The sequence below is a fragment of the Leopardus geoffroyi genome, chromosome B1 (genome assembly GCF_018350155.1).
Source record: "Leopardus geoffroyi isolate Oge1 chromosome B1, O.geoffroyi_Oge1_pat1.0, whole genome shotgun sequence".
In the NCBI taxonomy this organism is placed as follows: domain Eukaryota; kingdom Metazoa; phylum Chordata; class Mammalia; order Carnivora; family Felidae; genus Leopardus; species Leopardus geoffroyi.
In genome coordinates, this window is record NC_059327.1 from 49,486,215 (window position 1) to 49,505,489 (window position 19,275).

Sequence of the window (19,275 nt, forward strand, 5' to 3'; positions counted from 1 at the left end):
ACCTCCGGGTGCCTGTCAACATCACCGTTGGGGCGGGTTGCTGGTGGAGACACAGAATCCACCCCCAGTTTCTGACTCAGAAGGAATTTGCATTTTTAACAAGTTCCAAGTGATGCAGATCTTGCTGTTTTGAGACCACTGGATTAAGACATGAGGAAAAGGGCAGAGCCTAGATGAACTCACTGATGTCATGTTTATCTCCAATTTAACACGAAACATGTCAAGGTGTAACTGTCAGGCGAAGAAACATATGGTGCACCCAGACAGGGCAATTGAGGAGACTCAAATGTCTAGAGTGTATACTGGGTGATGGGAAATCAGTCAGGAGGGTAAGGAGCTCTGCTGGGGAACTGGAGAGCCCTGCTGAGCTCTCAGTAGGGAACCTTAGCCATTCAGACACTGCAGGAAGGGCTAAGTGATGCAATCCCCCAATTTCTCTGTCCTCCAGCCCTTCAAACCCCAGTCTGTCACCTGTGGGTCAAACCCAACTAGAAGCTGGAAAGTTAGGGAGTCTGTGCATGCAGCCATAAAGGTGAGCCTGGGAAGTACAAATTGAGAATATGTAGCCCAGAGTCACAAGTGATGTAGAGGAGCTTGGGCAAACAGCAGTGGAGCAATAGATTCTACTGGGACTTTTCTTGGGAGGCAGGGGACAAGGGAAAACGGGGCAAAAGAAGCCCTGTGCTCTACCACGAGGTAAGGAAAATGGCCACCCCCATACCAGCTTTACATGCTGCTGGGCTTGAGTGATGTAATCCAGCCCCTGGGTCTAGGGGCACACCACTCTCACCATCAGGGCCTTTTAGGGGTCTCCAGATCCTGCTCCCAGAGACGCCTATGGTCCCGGAAGCTAAAATGCTTAAAGCAGCCCCAGTGCACAAGGATGGGAGTTTGCTCTCTGCTTCCCACATAGGCCAGCTTTTAACTAGCCATTTGGGCCATCACAGTACGTGGAATCAAAGAACTCGGGGAGTGTCCCATATTGTTCCCTGAAGTCAGAACCCATCCCATAAGCAGAAAAGGACTTATTTTTTCCTAAGTCATTTGCCAACTCCTCAACCAACTCAGGGATATAGCCAAGAACACGCTCCCCACTGTCAATACAAGCAGTATATAAAATGGTTCCTACCTGGATTACAATCTTAGTGCCGTTATTTCACAGTTTATGACCTGGGGTAAGTTATTTGACTTCTGTGCTTCCCTCTTCTCATCTGTAAAATGGGAATAGTAGTAGTAACTCTCTCATTGGATTATTTAGGTCAGCACTTGGTTATTCATGTGTGCACTTGGCCTGGACCCTGTCCCTATCGTTATTATAAGCTAATGAATGAATGAATGAATGAATGAATGTGTACGCTTTGCCCACATGCCACCATTTGTTTAACACCAAGAACAACAGTAATCTTATCCTTTGTAGGGGGAAGGGGTAGAGGGACAGGCACACATTAAATCAGACAATGTACCATTTTATTCCTTATAAAATATATTTCATATTGTTGCTGTAAAAACATTACATTTCACATTTTTTTAAAAAAATTTTTAACAGTAAAAATAATACTTGGAAGACAGCTGGGGGAAAAGGCGCCAATAAGACAAATTCACAGATGGGATTTATCTCCCTCTTCTCTCTCTCCTTTTTTCCTTTTTTTTTTTTTCTTTTCTTTTCTTTTCTTTTTTTTTCTTTCTTATTTTTTTCTTTTTGGCCCCTGGTAAAGTCAGAACCTGGGAGGTCCAGAAAGTAACAGGACAGATTTCTTCAAACAAATCCGAGTTTCCATATCCAAATTAATAATGTCCTCCAAGGAGTCAAGCTATAGGCTTAGAATCACAATGTGGCTATCACTCAAAACGCTCTCTGAAATTACAAACCTGCTTTCACAGCCAGCTTAAGAACCACATATATCCAAGCTATTTTCCTCACTGGTCCATCCATGAGCTTTGCGCCTGTGATCTCACTTGACCACAGACATCATTCACCAGACTCCGCACTGAATGAGCATAGGTACAGATTTAGTATCATTAAGGCTATTCCAAGCAGGCACCACAGACTCCAAAGGTAAATTCCAAGAAATACTTTGAATAGGGTCAACATCCCTGGAATAAATGGGTTTCCCAACATCACTTCTTTCAAAAATCAGTCCTGTTAGTTTCAAATGCACTCCTGTGGCACCTGACCTATCAGATTCTGCTGCCCAGGTGGGCTGGGAAGCAGGGAGAGACATAAAGATGTAGAGAACAGGCAAAATTGCTGATCAGTTCACAAGCCACCCCCACCCTCCGAGAAGAACAAACAGGGCAACCCCAAGGACAGACCACATGTCAAGAACACAACAGCCACAAGATGGAGCGAGAGGGCAGAGGCTAGAGGAGGCCATCACCATGGAAAAGGAGAGAGGAGCAAATACAGATAGGGGAAAGCTGCACCAAAATAAAACATTAAAAAAAAAAGCCACCTCAGTTTTTAAACTGTTTCATCCATTTCTTGTTTCTCCTCTTCCTTTTCTGCCCTGTGTACCAAGGACATGAGAAGCCTACCTCACTTAGAGGAAGTCTTGCTGTCCAGTTATATCGACACGGTCCAAACTGAGGGGGAAAATGAAAACAGCTTTTCTGAAGACAAGACTCAACAAGAGCCTGATCAAGAGAGGGGAGGACGCTGCTGGGCAGAGTCCTCACGTCTCAGAAGCTCCCTCCCCTCACCAAGAAGATCTGAAGATGAACGAGGGAAGTGAGCAGTCAGGACAATCCACAACCTGCCATCAGCTTTTAATTCTCAGGGCGGCAGAAGGGACAGGAAGAAGGACACTGGGCCACCTCTTGCTGGCCTGGTTTCTAGCTTTAGGGACAGATTCCACATTTTTTTTTACTAAGTTTTAAAAATATACCCCATTACCACCAAAGACACCTATGAATGAGTGTCTTTCCCTCCATCACCAAACCCGGGTCACTATCACCCTTCACAACACCATGCTTCTAAGGTTGGCAGGTTTTCTAATACTCTGTGTGTCACAGATTGACAAGCACCTGCACAAGTCCCACATGCAGTGGCCAAAGGATCCTCAGTAGGCCAGTATCTCCACCTGGGAGTAAGAGAGGATGGCCTGGTTACAGCCAGGGGACGGACGCTGCTGCCCAGCCCCAGGATAGGTGGTCTGGTGGGATTCTCGAGCCCCCGACCTTAGGGATATAAGTGCAGTACCGGGACCCCAGACAGCTGGGCACCAAGTGGCCATGCTCATGCTGGCCTGACGAACTCCCAAACAAGTCAGGCTTAAAAGAAAGGGGAGCCCCAAAACAAAACATGCCCTCCTTTGAGGTCTCAGCTTGTCTGGTCCTAGTTAAGCACTGATCGGCAGGGCCCCAAGCTCCCCGTCCACATCTTCCTCATCAACAAGAATAGTTTTGCATATTTACTTCCCAAGCAATGCAATCCAGGCTGCTCTCAGTTCTTCAGGCCTCCAGAAACGAGGGCTAAAGCACTAGGAGCTGCTAACCCAACCCCTCCTCCAGAGAGTTCTTCAGAGTTAACTTTCCCCCTCCCACCTGCCGGCGAGAAATGGTGCTCAGCAGATACCTCTGAGAAGGTCGCACCACATCAAACTGACCCTCCCATCTCAGGAACTGGACCAACACTGATAAAATTCCAGAGACCTCCTGCATTGATGGCAGAGTCCTGTCCTATCACATTCTCCCAGGCCCTCTGACCCAACCTAAAACTCGGGAACCTGCCAACTCGCACTCCAACATGGGGGCAAGCTGCCACTTACCTTTCTCTCTCCTTTTTTTATTTTTCTCTCCATCCCCCACGCCAGCCCCAACTGCAGCCTTCGGAGGGAATGGGAAAATCGCAGGTAAAGCCAGAGACAAAGAGGAACCTGCACAGGGGTGGGGGTGGGGTCTCTCACCCAAATGAAAGGGAACTTGAATCAGATAAAAGGCTTCTGAATACACTGGGAAAAGAAAACAAAGTGTTTTAAAGGTGTCACCTCCATAACTGGAGGGAGGAACATCAAGAGGGAGTTTATTCACTCAGGTAACAGCAGAGGGCTTTCACGAACACTAAAACCCTCCAATGTTTCCTCAAGGAACAGAGGAAAGAATGATCAAGGTAGTGTTTAACTGCCACATTTCAAAAAGTGAATTCGTATAGCCTTTTGGCTCAGCTATTTGGGGACAGTCTTTAAAAACCTATTAGTCTGGGCTTTAAGAAGAAGCCATACAATACTTGTTGGGATGCAACCCAACTTCAGAGAGAACCCAGATTCAAACAGTTGTCATCAAGAAAGGGTTTTCCTTTTACTTCCATAGAAGCTGCTCGGTGAGGACAGGCTCTCCCTTCTCCTGGATTTGGGTGGAGAAGAGGGGCTGGCTGCACCTTAAAAAGTGCACAGATACCCCCACTATCCCCCCACCAACCACAGCAGGTCCTGCTCTCAGAGTCATCAGCCAGAAACTTTTTTTTCTTTTTTTTTTTTTTTTTTTTTAAGAAAAGTAAATTCATCTTGCTCACAGTCCCTTCTGGAAGAGTTGAGAAAGCAAAGAATTCACCAACTCAGCAGGAAAACAGAATGAGCTGTTCCTTCTTTTGATACATGCAAACTAATCCCCTAGACAGAGACGTGGGAAAGAGAGGGTAATTAATTCTTTGGTCTCTGGTTCACTGCAGAATACCCTTGGTCAGTTTCGGCTCTCTCCTATTTTAGGGGTGCGGGGGGAGTATTTTCCTTTCTTCTTTTAAAAACTCAAATGTTCCCAAAAGGGAGGGGGGAAATGTTTTACGTATTAAACCTTAGCCAATAGAACCCAAACTCCCAATGTCCACTCTTTATCGTTTAGGTTTCTGCAGAGGGCGTGGGACGCGTCTGTCTTTCGCGGTCTGGCTGCCGGTGGGGGCAGGGAGCAGGGAGGATGAGCCGGTGGCAGGGCGGGTTCAGTCCAGGAAGCGCTGGCAGGCCTTCTTCCAGCGGCAGGCCGTGCACCACTGGTCCCGGTGCTCGATGCCATACACTTTGCGGCACTTCTTAGCCTCCCCACGGGCTTTCCTGGCAAAAAAGAGTAAGGAGGATACAGACACGCAGTGGTGGCTGCAGACCTGGACAGTGGCCAGGCGAGAGGCTGAGCAAACCAGCAGAGGCTGGAAGGGCAAGAGCCAAGGGGCCAGAGGAGCAAAGGCCTCCGCCCCTGCATCTACCCTCCCCTGCATCCACCCCTACCCCCTCACCCCCAGCCACCCTGGGGGAACTAACCCAGGAGACTAGGGTTGGTGGACTCAGAACCCACACTTATAGTGGGGACGGTGAGGACAGAAGCCAGAAGGGAGGCCACAGAGCAAACTGTCTCACCTGGCGCTGCTCTGGGCCCGGGGTGGAGAAGTAACAATCAGGTGGGATTTCATTGCAGGTGGAGGCTGCTGGGGCTCGCTGAAGCTTAGTGACCTGCTCCGGACCTGGCCATGGGGAGAGAGAGAGGCCGTAAGCACAGGCCAAGGGTATGAGGGCAGAAGCAAAAGGAGAGACAACCATCCCACCGGAAAGTCAGCCACACCCGCCAAGCCCCTCTTTGTGGCAGGAGGGCAGGAGGCCTTCCCTGGTAAGATATTCCAGGCACAGGTGAGCAGGGGCCAGGTAGGGAGGAAAGGCTGCAGAGTGAGGGACAGGCCTTTAAACCACATTTTCGAAAGAGTGAGTGCCCTGAACAGGGGAGGCTCTTGACCTGGCCTCCTGGTGGGCTGCTCCCTGCAGGTTTAGATGGAGTTACCACATGTGGGACGAGGGAGGGACTGCGCTGCCTGAAAGCCACCTTCAGGCACCCAGGTTTGACAATGTGTGATGCCTTCCTGTAGGCGATATTTAAGACCACGACTACTATGGGTGGTTCAAAAGGACATCTGATTTATTTTAGCTCAGAGGCAAGCCACCTAAGGCCACGGTCCTCCCAGTGCCCCCACTAGCACCCATCTTCTTTCATGCTCCTCCCCTCATCCTCCCCACCTCCTCCATATTCTCTGCCCTCCTCTCTCTCCACACTGAAACCTTAACGAGCACCCACCCACACTCAGAGCTCAATAGGGCACTGACTGCAGACCCGCCTGGTGACTTCCTAGGCAGTAACCTTGCTTTATCTGGCTTCTCCTCTGCAGACACACTCCTTGCACCTCCTAGGAGGGCTGTGACACACTAGGGAGGGCAAGCAAGGGGGAGAGTGTATGGGGGCCTTCAGGAAGTTTGGGCACTGGAGGCAAGTGCGGGGAGATGGCCTCCAGCACTGGTAACATGCGGAGGCTTACCCCCAGGGGGGCCCACGGGCTCAGAGATAGGCACACTCACCGGAGAGAGGGAGGAGGCCGTGGAGGGGGCAGCAGCCCAGCTAATACTGGTGTAGATGTGTGGTGACACAGGAATCTGGAAAGATGGCAGAGCCTGCCAGAGACGAGAGCAGGTCAGCCTGGAGCCCAGTCAGGCAGCTAACAAGTCCGCCCATGTTCCCTGCGACTTCACGGTCAGCCACAGAGCATGGGCCTCCAAGAGGAAAGGACGGGGGTGCACGCGAATACTCTGCTCCCAGCAGAGCGAGCCCAACTCTGATACCCTCCTTAGTCCCTGGCTCCAGTTGTTTGCTGGATCCCTTCTCTGAGAGCTGGTCTTCAGGCCAGCCCCATGACTGAATCATCACAGTGGATTAGCTTCTCAGCTGGCTCACCTACCAAGAACATGCTACAGGCAGTTCCCCGAAGCAGTCCAAAACCCTTCTGAGCACAGGTGGTGTTGCTGCACCAAGTATATGATGTCCCCAGGCAACCACTGGGAAGCAGCAACACTCTCCTGGAAGCCTGGATGCAGCCGCCCTCTATAGGTCCCAACTTGCAGGGTCAGCCAGCTGCCCGAAGGGCCTCCTGAAGTTGGCCAAACATAAACTAACCAGGCAGCCACTCGTTCTAATGAGAAGGAGAGCTGGCTCATTTTGTGAAGGCTGTCTGACTGAGAGCACTGCTTTTTAATTACTAACGTGTAAATCACCCTAGAGTCTGATAAAACCAAGCTGAAGGCATAAAAGGATTTTAAGAAAAAAAATGCCAGAAAGCAAATTGTGTGTTCAGAGTACCTACATGTAACCCCCTCCATCCTACATGTAACCATCCTACATGTAACCCCCTCCATGACAACTTTCCCAGCTACGTGGGCATAACAGCGTGATCCTTCCTGTGCCCACAGCAATTTCTCATGCCTCTCGTAAGGTACTTTGACCACTCATTATACTCAATCAAACTTACATATTCATTTCTCTCTCCAGCTAAACCATGCATTTCACAAGGTTGGTTGGGGACTATGTCTTATTCTATTTAAAAAGTTTAGCCCAATGTTTGACACACGGTAGGTATTTAAAACAAAGGGTGCTGGATTGTTTGTTAATGTAACACAATTTTAGAGAAGTTACAGATTTACTCTGGGCAACCCAACTGCACTATTCCATCCACTTTTATAACCAGTGATGTAACGATTCCCCAGTCCAAATCCATCCACCTGGTTACTCAGGGATTCAGCCAGATTCTAGTGACTACTCATGACAGCCACTGATGCAGAACTCTGGAATTCCCACATTTGTTGAGTGTGAAGTCATTTTTCTTTCCCTCTTTATAGAAGCTAGAGATCAGCAATTTAGCCAAAGGGCTCAGCCTTCGGTCAGGGTGGTCAGTGGCCTGTGATCAGGCTGGCCAGTGACATGTCAGACACCAAACATCCTTTACGGCCACACGGCTGAGCTCCCAATGTGCCGCAGCCTCATACCTGGTATGCATGGTCGGCCTGAATGTGCCAGAAGGAGCCAGGAGCTGACTTGCTGAGAGCACCAGAGGGCAGATAAGACTCCAGGCCAGGGTGTTCTGGGCCTGAGGACTGGGTTTTGGGAGGAGGTGGTGGGAGGAGAGCAAGGGGTGGGCTGGTCATGCTGGGGGTTGGGGCTGGGTCAGCTGTGGGGGCACCAGCGGCAGCTTCCTCCTTCATCTGCACCTCTGTGTAGTAGAAATCCTCCTCCCGCTTGAACTGGTCGGAGTCCACAGTGTCTCTGTGAGGGAAGGAGATGCAGTGAGGGTCAGGAACAAATTGCCTCGGGAAACGCATGGCAGAAGACGGAAGAGCACTTGCCCAGGCCCACCCAATAAGTCAGGGAGGGAGCCCGCGAGAACATCCAGAAGGCCCTGTCCTGGGACGCCAGAAGGCGTCATAGAGGATTACGTGCTTGAACACGGTTCTTCCTGGCACCTCAGGCTCCTCCTCTCACAGAACGTGTCTCTCTTCCTGCAACAGTCATCTGGCTCTGCCCCAGGTCCCCTCCGGGCCCCACCTACCTGTGGTCACACTCTCTCTTCAAGGGAAAGGGCTGGGGGGTCATCTTCCACCTCCCTGAGCAGCTCTGGCTCCAGGGAGTCAGAGCTAATGGAGCCCAGCTCCCTGAGGGGAAGCAGGTACAGAACCCGCAATGAGGTGTCGTCAAATTACCCAATTTCTACCCAGAATTCAAACGTCTTGCCCCCTACAGTGAGGCAGGAAGACACGTCCACAGGATGGGCGGCACTCCTTCCCGATGAATGGTGTCATCATTCACCATGAGAAGAGGGTCTTCCCTTCCAAGCACAGATCTCTTTCCAACAGGCTATTTTGCCAGACACAGGGGTCGGGGATAGGCACCAGGTGGTATTCTCAGCAAATCGTTTTCTCAGAACCATTCTTGGCTGTGGGTGGCAGGCTGGAGGAACACCCGAGTGGGTCTCTAGGCAAAGATGCCCTGGGCTTGATACCTACCCCAGGTGGAGGGCTTTGACGTGTCGTTTGATGCCCACAATTGAGCGCAGAACTTTGCCACAGTTTGGCCACAGGCACTTGTACATCACCTTCACAGAGTTCTAGGAGAAGAAGATGGGAGCATTGGGATGTGCCCCTCCCCTCCCCGCTCCTCACCCTCATCCAGTGGAGACTTGAGCTGCCCTCAAACACAAGCCAACAAAAGGCTCTAGGGAAGGGATTCCCTGGGACCAGAGAAACTGACAGACAGGGGCAGAGAGCCTGGTCCCAGGATTCGGTCCCACTGCCAACACCAGTGCTTCGTGCTGTGGGTAAGACCCTGCCAGAGGCCCTTACACACAGGCCCTATGTGAGAGCAGCAATGAGGGCAGAGATCAGGGCAGAGGTGAAAAGGAACAAGCATAAAAGAGGAGGAGTAGGCTCCTGGGGATATCATGACGGAACAGAGGAACAAAGGAAAACTGAAATGGGATGGAGCCTGAGAACACCCAGGACCTGGGGGACCCCCCATACCCTCCAAAGCCAGCCCCAAGCTGACATCAGCCCCACACCACATCACATACCTTTCTTTTGCGTGGAGCTGGTTCATCCAACAGGAAAGCATCCGGATCGGTCTCAAATCCGTTATCAGTTTGGGGAGAACCAAAGGCATCCCCCAAATACTTGGGGCTGGCCTGGGGGTGGGGAGGTGAGGGCGTAGAAATGCCACTGCTCGCGCTCCAGTGCCCGCTGGTGGTGCTGCTGCCACTGTCCGACACATCACCGCTTTCCTTCCAAGGATCACAGGCCGCGCGGGAAACTGACCAGAGAGAAGACAGAGGGCGCTCACACACTATCCCCAGGCAGGGAACACCTCTGGCACACCTCTGTCTACACCAGATCCAGACCAACAGCCCCAGTCAGAGACCATGAAATTCTAGTTTGCAGTCTGGGTTCCTGAATCCAATTCCTGGCTCTGGCTCTGACTGGCTTTGCCGCTCCATGGGCAGGTGCGGGGGGGGGGGGGGGGGGGGGACCCTAAAACCTTTCATTTCTAAGCTCCAGTAAAGGATCCCTGCTCTGCACTACTGGCCATTTCCTACCACAGCCACGTGGGTAATCATTAACCGCCATACACACAATGTAACTTCGTTTTATGTGTTGTTAATAGAAAGATAACCTAATTAAAATGTATTTCTCACTTTATATGTTAAAAAGAAAAGCAGGGAGGAGAGTGGGGTGTGGGGAGGGAGAGCCCCTCCTCCTGCATGTAGGCCTGAAAGGGTTGATGAGAACTTGCACCACAAGCCTGCTAGATCTCATGTGGGATCCTTCCTCCAGCAGCAGAGTCAGATGGCAAGGCCAACTTAAGGGCTTCTGGGCCAGGCTTTCTTGAAAAATGCCTTTCAAGAATTTAAACACAGGGAAGGCCCTCAAAACCTGCACGTGAAAAAACAGTTGCACCAGCTCTTATGGCTACAAGAGGTGTGACATTTACTAGACTAGCTACAGCCTGGGTGACTCCTGCTTTTATCCACAAGCAACACATCTGGAGAAGGAAAGACGAACTTCTGAGAGTTCGTTATCTTTCTATTAATAATACATAAAACAAAGTTGCAGTGTGTGTCTGTCGGTTAATGATTACCCACGTGGCTGTGGTAAGAAATGGCCAGTAGTGCAGAGCAGGGATCCTTTTACCAGAGCTCAGAAATGAGAGGTTTTAGGGTTCCCCCTACCCCACCATGGAGTGGCAAAGCCAGTTCAAACTAATCACGAGTTGACGGGGAGGCCCTTCCATCCAACACAGCCCCGAACCCACTGCCCTGCTCCCAGTGGTGCGTCTAGACAGGAAGAAGACCACAGGGAGACAGGTGCAATTTTCAGTTTATAAACTGCCTGTCTTGGGCGCCTGAGTGGTTCAGTTGGTTAAGCACAAGACTTCGGCTCAGGTCATGATCTCATGAGTTCAAGCCCTCCATGGGGGTCGCTGCTGTCAGAGCAGAGCCCACTTGGGATCCTCTGTCCCCCTCTCTCTCTGCCCCAAAAATAAATAAACATTTAAAACAAACAAACAAACAACTGCCTGTTGCTGCTTTAGATCCAACCTAGACTCTCCATGACTAGGCCATAAATCCAGATTAATTTATAGTACAGGAGAATGTGAAATTTTGAGACACAGAAATAGCAAGAGAAGGGGGTAGCGGGGAACTGTGACATGTATCATATGATGGCCATGCCCCCTAAAGCCCCACCTGCTGGCATGGGTAGCCATTCCAAACAGCTGCCCTACCCTGGATTCTAAGGTCAACTACTACATCCCTTATGGTCAGGATAAAAACCCTAATGCTTTTCTCTCATCTTGCTCGATTCCCAAGCTCGATTAGCCTGCTTCTAGGCTAATCTAGACATTTGAAATTCCCAGCATTCCGTGTTTCCAAGGCAGGCTCTCCTCCAAATGAAGAGAATGGGATGGAGGAACTCTTCCCTTCCTAAGTATCACTGTCAAGTCTCAAAGCTATGACTTCTTGAAAACCCAGTTTGAAGCGACCCATGTCTTGAAAACATGCACATGTAGGGCTTAAAACAGTATAACCCTTCAGGGAAGAACTCAGAAGCCACCAATGGGCCAACAGGTCCAAGGCCCACACATGTATATCAGGGAGAGACAGGCCAGGGAATAGAATGCTGCATCTAGTGTGACCAGGCCTCTGGAGAAAAAGGGCAGGTCAAATGGCAGGTTCACCCTATAGTACAGCAGCCTTCCACACAGGAACTGCCCAAATGGCTCAAACACTGGAACTGGCAAATTGACATACAATGGGAGAAAAACAAAAAACAAAAGAAAAATGTAATATCATACATTAATCTCTATGTTCTAAGATAAACATAAATGACTCTACCTTAGATCATAAGATCTTCTAGGGCAAGGGTAACAGATTTTCTATACCATGAAAACAAAGCGCTCCTCTGCAAATGCACAGCTATGAGAGTTTACAGTGAATTTCTCAGAAATGTGTAGAATTCCCTCTGTTCCACACACATACACACACACACAGCCATCCCAACAGTACAGAGAACAAAGAGAATACGTGGTTTCTGTGCAAATAGTACCCATGATTATTACAGCAAGGCATAGACCTCACCTGGCAAAATACTTCAATATAATTAGCTGCCAAGGAACCTTATTTTTCCACTGACTTCAACCATAAGATCAGAAATATACTGTAATGGAAAAAAAATCTTTAATAGACCATTAAAAATGTCTGTCAAACTGGGACTTAAGATATCAGGATCATGGCATATTATCAGTTAGATGTGTCTAATGTTGGTGCTGGGGTGTGTGTGTGAACGTGTACTTATGTATGATACACACACAAGACGCACACAACCTGATGGTAATTGGAGTCAATGATTTTCTTTGCCTTTATGACACTTTCCTGATCTTCCTCCTGGATCTCTGAAACTTGTGGAATTTCCTAAAAAACTTAAAGTTGGCTCCTTTCCTCCCCATTTTGCCTGTGCAGCTCCCAGGCACTAACAGAGCAGGTGTGCAATGCTCAGCTTCACACATAGGTGCTGTCTGGCAGGCTCTGGGTGAAGGAAGTGAGCCTGCTTAACCACACCTTTCAATTTACCTTCTATCTAGGGAAATTCCTTATGAGGGATACTTGCAAAGGCCACTTTCCTCCTGACAAGTGTTCACAGCTAACTCATATTTTCCTGTAAGCTTTTAAGTAGCCTACAATTCAGTTAGATGTCACCAATGAAGAAAAGTTATTCCCTGGGAGTAAGTTAGGCCAGCCCTATAATGAAGTTCAAAAACAACTTCAGGTTCACTATCAGTCTGGTCAAACTACTAACATAAGGCAACCCTTCTTCCTCCCATATTACTGATCATATATATTTTAGGGGTCGCACCAGAAGGATTTTCTTTTAATTCAGGAATTTGCTGTGAAGTCATACTATTGCTCTGTGTTAAGCAATTGGATTTGTTAGACTTCAGCTCATTTATTCCAGGTCCTTGGCCTGTAGGCCCTCACTAATTTACAAGGCTGAATTAGGCACTTGGAATGGGGGCATGAATCTTCTGAGGCCACTAGGGGACCATTTAGTAAGTTTCTCTGTGAACTAAATATTCCTCTACTGGCCTTGTTCAGGCCCCCACCAAAGTGCCTCACTCACTTACTCCCATGGAAGAACTTACTCGAGTGGCCAGTGTGGCTCAGCCTCATGCTCAATCATCTTCACAATGCACCAGGAAACTCCTCCCCAGCTGAGGAAACTGAAGAAAAAGAATGGAAGCATCTAACTCAATGCCACTCAGCCAGTCTGAGATGCAAGTGAGAAGAGACTCCGGAAATCCTACTGCCAGGCAATTGGCTGCTCTAAGCAAAGGCAGTTAGTGGCGGGCCTGTGCCACACCCAGTACCCACCAGGGACCCCTTCCTCACCAGAGAAGTTGGCCTCAGCCCCAGGAGGGCTCTGCACGACTGGACTGCAGGACAGGGACGTCAGCACCATGGCTGCCATCATCTCATCCATTTCCACTGCATCCGACTTCCTGGATTGAAGTGGGTAAATGCCAAAGGTTACTTCCTGACACAGCGGGTAGCATGATCGGCTTGCACTTCTGGACTGTCCCTTCTATACCCCCACTCCACTTAGCCAGTGTGCGTGCTAACTAAAGCATGAAGGTCTCTCTCCTCATTCTTCATGAAAAATACCCATTCTGAATTGCATTTCTAGTATCAGTCAACTCCAATGCAAGCAGGTCGGTCCCCATGCCATTGCTGACACCTGGAGGCAGCGCCACTGTCCCCGAAATTCACTTTGTAACTCTAACTGTGGCTTAAAATTGAGAATTTTACTTGGGGGAAAGGAAGAAGAGCAAAAGCAATAAAATCAACCACAGGGATAAAAGACGCCTGCTGGAATTCGAAGGCACTAAAATTACCCTCCTTTCCTCATCTTCTATTGAAATTTAAGAAAGGTGCAATTACACTAACCAGTTCTTCTCCCTTCCCCTTAAGAAAAATGATGAGGTGTTCTGATAGCTCCTGAACGTAGTACACAAGCCAATGAGCAAGTAAACCAGAAACACTAAATCTCCTGGTGTAAATCTCAATGCTTAGAAACCAGAGGTCTATAAAATTTTACATGTAATTTTTTTAAATCCATATGTTAAAAAATCCATATGGACTTTTAAAAATCCATATAAACATTATGTGGAAGTAAACTTAGAGCTGTCTATAAGTTACGGCCAATGTATGAAAAGTTATTCTGAAGTAAATTTCTAGGTGGCTCATCTATTTCAAAGGACTATATTAATTATTTCTTTACAGTTCAGATCCACTGAAATCTGGGACCATGTTTGAGGCAGCTAAACCAAGACTAGTAATATAGTAAACATATTAGTATCCCCTTTTTGTGTGTGATCTTTGAATTTTTATTTCCATAGAATAACAAAACAATTTCTTTGCCAGCATTCTACTGAATTCACAAGCAAATACTATTGCTCTGGTCTGGTCTGAAGACACTGGATATGCTGTCAACAAGGGTAGTACCCACAGACAGACACAGAAATAATGGAATGGGGCTTGACTACTTGTACACCCTGAACATACGGCAATCCCCACTGGCCAATTTTCCTTCTTAGTCTTACAAGACCAATGGAATATATAATATAGAAATTAGGAGATGAGAATATATATATACATACATATATATATATATATATATACATATATATATATATATATATATATATATTCTCAACTCATCTCATATATATATATATATTCATATATATATATTCATTCATTCATTCTTGGGGGAAAATTGTATCATAAAATTCTAAAGCAAAATAGGCATTCTTCACTCATCAGCGGTTTTGAAGATCTAAGCCAGGGGTCAGCAATCTATGGGCTGTGGGACAAACGTGCTCTGCTGCTTATTTTTATACAGCTCATAAGCTAAGAGTGGCACAATTGTTATATGGTTCTAAAAATAAAAGAATTCTCTCTTGATATGTGACACAAGAAAATTAGATAAAATTATAATCTGAGTGTCCATAGGTAACATTTTATTGGAGCACGGCCATGCCCTTTGTGTACTGTCTGTGGCTGTTTTCACACTGCCACAGCAGAGCTAAGTAGTTGGGACAAAGACTGGTTGGGCCACACACTGCATGATTCACTATCTGGCCCACTCAGAACAAGTTGGCTGACTCCTGATCTAAGCCATTTTTCCCATCTTTCATCATGAAAAACTACTAATTTTAATTTAAGAATGAAGGGGCAAAAATAGCCCTTAGCCATGCCAAAGATATACCACTCATAATAGAGTTACAGGGAAGAAAAGACGCCATTCTGGGTTTGTTTGTTTGTTTGTTTGTTTGTTTGAAAGGATGCCCCCTCTCTGTATCCCATTTGTCCAGTATCTTGACAACTAGACAGCTAGGACTTTCACATTCTTTTCCCATCACAAGACGTCCCACAACCCCGTACCTCACCACCCACATGACTTCCAGAGCCCAGAGCCCAAGCGCTCCCACACAAACCTCTTTGGGACATCAATGTTCCTGGAGACAGGCCTATAGGCTGGTGCCTGGGGAATGGGGCCCTGCAGCTCAGCCAGCCACACCTCCTCCGCTTTACAGCAGATTTGTAACTTCTGATCCAAAAGCCAGACAGTCACCTTGTCCTCTGCCCAACTATGTTGCTCCACTAGTCCTGTGCACTCTTGACCCCCGTACCACACATAAACCTGAGGGGGGAAAAAAAGAGCAACCAGTGGTCAGTACTTGGTAGTTCTTATGCCATATGCCCCCAGTTGTGAGAGCCATGATCCACCTGCCACAAACTAGTTCCATGACTCATTTTTTTTATTTTTTTAACTTTTTAAATTCATTTTTGAGACAGAGAGAGATAGAGCACAAGTAGTGGAGGGGCAGAAAGAGAGGGAGATACAGAATCTGAAGCAGGTTCTAGACTCTGAGCTGTCAGCACAGAGACGGACATGGGACTCAAACCCATGAACCATGATATCATGACCTGAGCTGAAGTTGGATGCTTAACCAACTGAGCCACCCAAGTGCCCCTATCTCTGACTCATTTTTAATTCAAGTACATGTTCCCAGCTCAAGTACCTGCTCCCACCTAGGCACCCAAATTAGCCACAGTGGATCAGTTCTTCCCAAAACAGATCTGTATAAACTCTCTAGATGGAGAGAGCATACATGCCATTTTCTGAAATTATTTTCTGATCATGGAATTCATGTACAATTACAGTTACAGTTAGCTTGTGATCATCTTGAAATAGACTGTGATAACCATAAGATGTTTTCTGTTAGCTTCATGGTAACCAGAAAGAAAAAAACCTCTAGTAGATATGCAAAAGATAAAAGAGAAAGGAATCGAACTATATGACTACAAAAAAATCAACAATTCACAAAAAAAGACAGCAAGAGGAAGAAAGGAACTACAAAACAGTCAGAAAACAATTAACAAAATAGAAGTCCTTACCTATCAATAATTACTTTAAATGTAAATGGATTAAATTCTCTAACCAAATGAATTTGGAATCTGTATCCAACCTCCTGATGTCTTACTCCGTCTTGCCTTTGAAGTCCTTTAGATCTGCTGCCTATATATATTTCCAACTATTACCTTGAATTGATCACACTCTGAATTTTTCCCTTCAGAGAATTCTAAGTCTACCTGAGGACTAGATAGTAGGGGTGGAGAGGTAGGCTGACTTCTCTCAAGGGGTGCCTAGCAGTTGGCAAGTCAACTTATATCATGGGAAGAGACGCCTGGACAACAGAAGCCTCAGCAAGGAGGTAGAAGGTAGTCTCTATTTATGGACCCTTGAGAAGGCAATGCATTTGGATCTGGTGATAATATCAGGTACAGGTGATGACTGAGCCCTGCCACAAGGGGAGGGAACACTAGAAAAGGAAATCCAAATTCATCCTGACTTAACAAACACCTTTGCCTCTTGAAAATGTCTAAAGGTGATTCAAAGATGAAATATTATCTGTCTCTCATGAACCTGAGATTCTTGTTTTATCAAGCTGGAAACTGAGGCAGAGGCAGATGAGAAACTGAGCTCTTACCATGCTTTGAGCTGAGGTTTTGAGTAGGCCTAAGTCCAGAATAACAGACACCAGACAGCACTGTCATGGAGGAGCCCTGGGTCTGCTAACGATGGCTCATTCTCTAGAGAAGCCTGCTGCCCAAGGGCTCACAGGGATACAAGTAAAAGGTCTGTGTACCAACCGGTGCCCAGAGAGTTTGTGGCCTGTCACTCAGGGCACTACTGGCCTGCCAGCCCCAAGCCTGGGGAGATCAGACACCTGGCCACACGTGAATCAACCTACCTTCTGCCCAGGTTGAAAGGCCACCTGCTGGAGGCCTGAGGGGCCAGGAGCCTTGAGGATCTCCTTGGGCTGCTCCTGGCAGGAACTGTCCTTAGAGGCGAGGAAGGGCTGGGTAGCCGCCCCTTCCAGCAGCTCAGTCTGAGGCTCCGAGGATGGGGCTACCCCAGGGGGCCCCAACACCCGGGCTCCCAGGAGGGACCGCTTACCAAGGCGCCGGGACAGCACGCTGGCCATGCTGCTGCCTTTCCTGGGGAGGCAAAGGGGACAGGGAGTCCTTTATCTACTATCTGGAATAATCAGGAAGTTTTTTAGTACAACGGCCTACATGCAGCAGGAGTCCAGAAGTATCCATTAAAGTAGATGAAACATTTTAAAGTAACTTCTACAATTTTTCTTTTTACAAAAGTAATAGCCAGTCTAGTAGGACATTTAGAAAATATTGATAAGCACAAAGAAAAACAAACCATGTAAAATGCTGCCTCCCAGAGATGATACCCAATTTTCCTATGTAACATTCCATGCTTTCTTCTACATACATATTTACATACTTCTGTTTCTACAAATATGGGATCATGAATTCTCACTTAATAGTTTGTGTAGGTTTTACTGTATCATTAAATGCTATTCTATAAAAAATGCTTTTAGAAGCCACAAAGTATTTTCTTAGGCAGATGCATCATTGCTAACTTAACACATCCTTTATTATCGTACCTGAGGGCTGTATCCTGCGTTGTGCTGTTTAATCTGCTCTGCCTGCAAGGAGCGTCCTCCAAGCTCAACCTCAGCACACACATACCAAGGACGCTTCCTTAAGTCAGGTCCTTATGTAGGACATCGCTAAGTCAAAGCATGAGGACATTTGTCAGAGACTTGTAGATTCTCAAGCTTAGTTGGCTTCAAAGTTGCAAAGAGCCACAGAAATGAGAAGCTAACTCTCCTTTCCTTACTTTACACTTGAGAAACTAACGCTGAGAGCTTGACTTCACAGCAGTAAAAGTGGTCGGCGTGTTCATCCCATGATAAACAGGAGCCACTGTGAAAAATGGGGAGTGTCCTTTCAGCATACTCTGAGGCATCCATGTACCCCCATTTATCATACTGCAGAAAGCAGGGAACTGGATAGCACTGTCTTCCACATTCTAGAGAGGGAAAAGCTAGGGAGGAGACTGAAGCTAGAAACCTTGGTCTGATGTTTCACTAGTCAAAATCCTCCTGTGAGAGAGGAGGGGTTCTAACCACTGTGGCCCTCGGTGAACTCCAGGGCTGAGTGGGACCCTCAGGAGTTCTCTGGGCCCCTCCCTGACTTTCATGCACCTACACCATTCCAGAAAACAAGAACTTCATCTTCCAGATCCCTCAGTGATCTGAATCAGTCAACAAGCTTACCCTTGGGAAACCCCTCCCCTGCCCTGCAGCCTTCCTTCCCACTAAGTGAGATGCAGGGAAAACACAGATCTGCCCTCAGACCACATGGTCAGTGCCTACTCAGCCTATTTCCTCATCTGTAAATCACAACACTAATACTCCCTTCGCCAATATGTTGGGGGAGCAAATGAGAACATTCTGTAGAAGCTCTTCACAACCTGTGAAGTATGATAGAAATACAAAGTAGCACTGTCAGAAGCCTCCTTCTTGGTTCCCCCAGCCTACTTAGGTGCCCTTCTCACCAACTCCTGATAAATGACTTCCACTGGTCACCTAACAACAGGACAGACCTTTGCAGTCCCTTCACCACCACAAACCTGAACCCTTTGCTCCTAAACAGGGTTTGAGGGGCAGGTGCCTACCAGGGGTCCTACCTCTCAGGCCTGGGTCTCCTGGCAGAAGAGTTAGACCCACCCCTTTTTCAAACTCAGGCTGCCCTCCTTCTGCACAGCACTCATAGTTCTTTGGCTGTCCTGTGGTTCATTTCCTTTGGGTTCGCTAGCACATTCCTAATCTCTGCCATTCCAGGTCCTCTGTACCCTCCTAGTCATTTATTCAGTTAATAATTAGTTGAGGAATTGCTGTGTGCAAAGCACATTCCCCAGTGCTGTAGGAGGTATAAAATACAAGGATGTTCATAGACCTCTATACCAATGATATTTCATTCCCCACCAGGCTAACTCTACTGCAGTC

General features: G+C 47.5%; 1 protein-coding gene across 2 annotated transcripts in view; it reads right to left on the minus strand.

Moving 5' to 3' along the window:
- Positions 1 to 1,450: 1,450 nt before the first annotated feature.
- Positions 1,451 to 19,275, minus strand: part of ZNF395 (zinc finger protein 395) — a 44,741-nt gene continuing 26,916 nt past the window's right edge. For both annotated transcript variants that reach the window (XM_045461518.1, XM_045461527.1), the window contains exons 2-10: positions 17,158 to 17,404; positions 15,337 to 15,542; positions 13,229 to 13,338; positions 9,362 to 9,597; positions 8,799 to 8,899; positions 7,785 to 8,061; positions 6,327 to 6,419; positions 5,343 to 5,446; positions 1,451 to 5,042 (exon numbers count right to left, since the gene is read on the minus strand). In XM_045461518.1, coding sequence (XP_045317474.1) covers positions 4,931 to 5,042; positions 5,343 to 5,446; positions 6,327 to 6,419; positions 7,785 to 8,061; positions 8,799 to 8,899; positions 9,362 to 9,597; positions 13,229 to 13,338; positions 15,337 to 15,542; positions 17,158 to 17,391 — 1,473 coding nt within the window. In that variant the 5' untranslated portion in view covers positions 17,392 to 17,404 and the 3' untranslated portion in view covers positions 1,451 to 4,930. The remainder of the gene's footprint in view (positions 5,043 to 5,342; positions 5,447 to 6,326; positions 6,420 to 7,784; positions 8,062 to 8,798; positions 8,900 to 9,361; positions 9,598 to 13,228; positions 13,339 to 15,336; positions 15,543 to 17,157; positions 17,405 to 19,275) is intronic.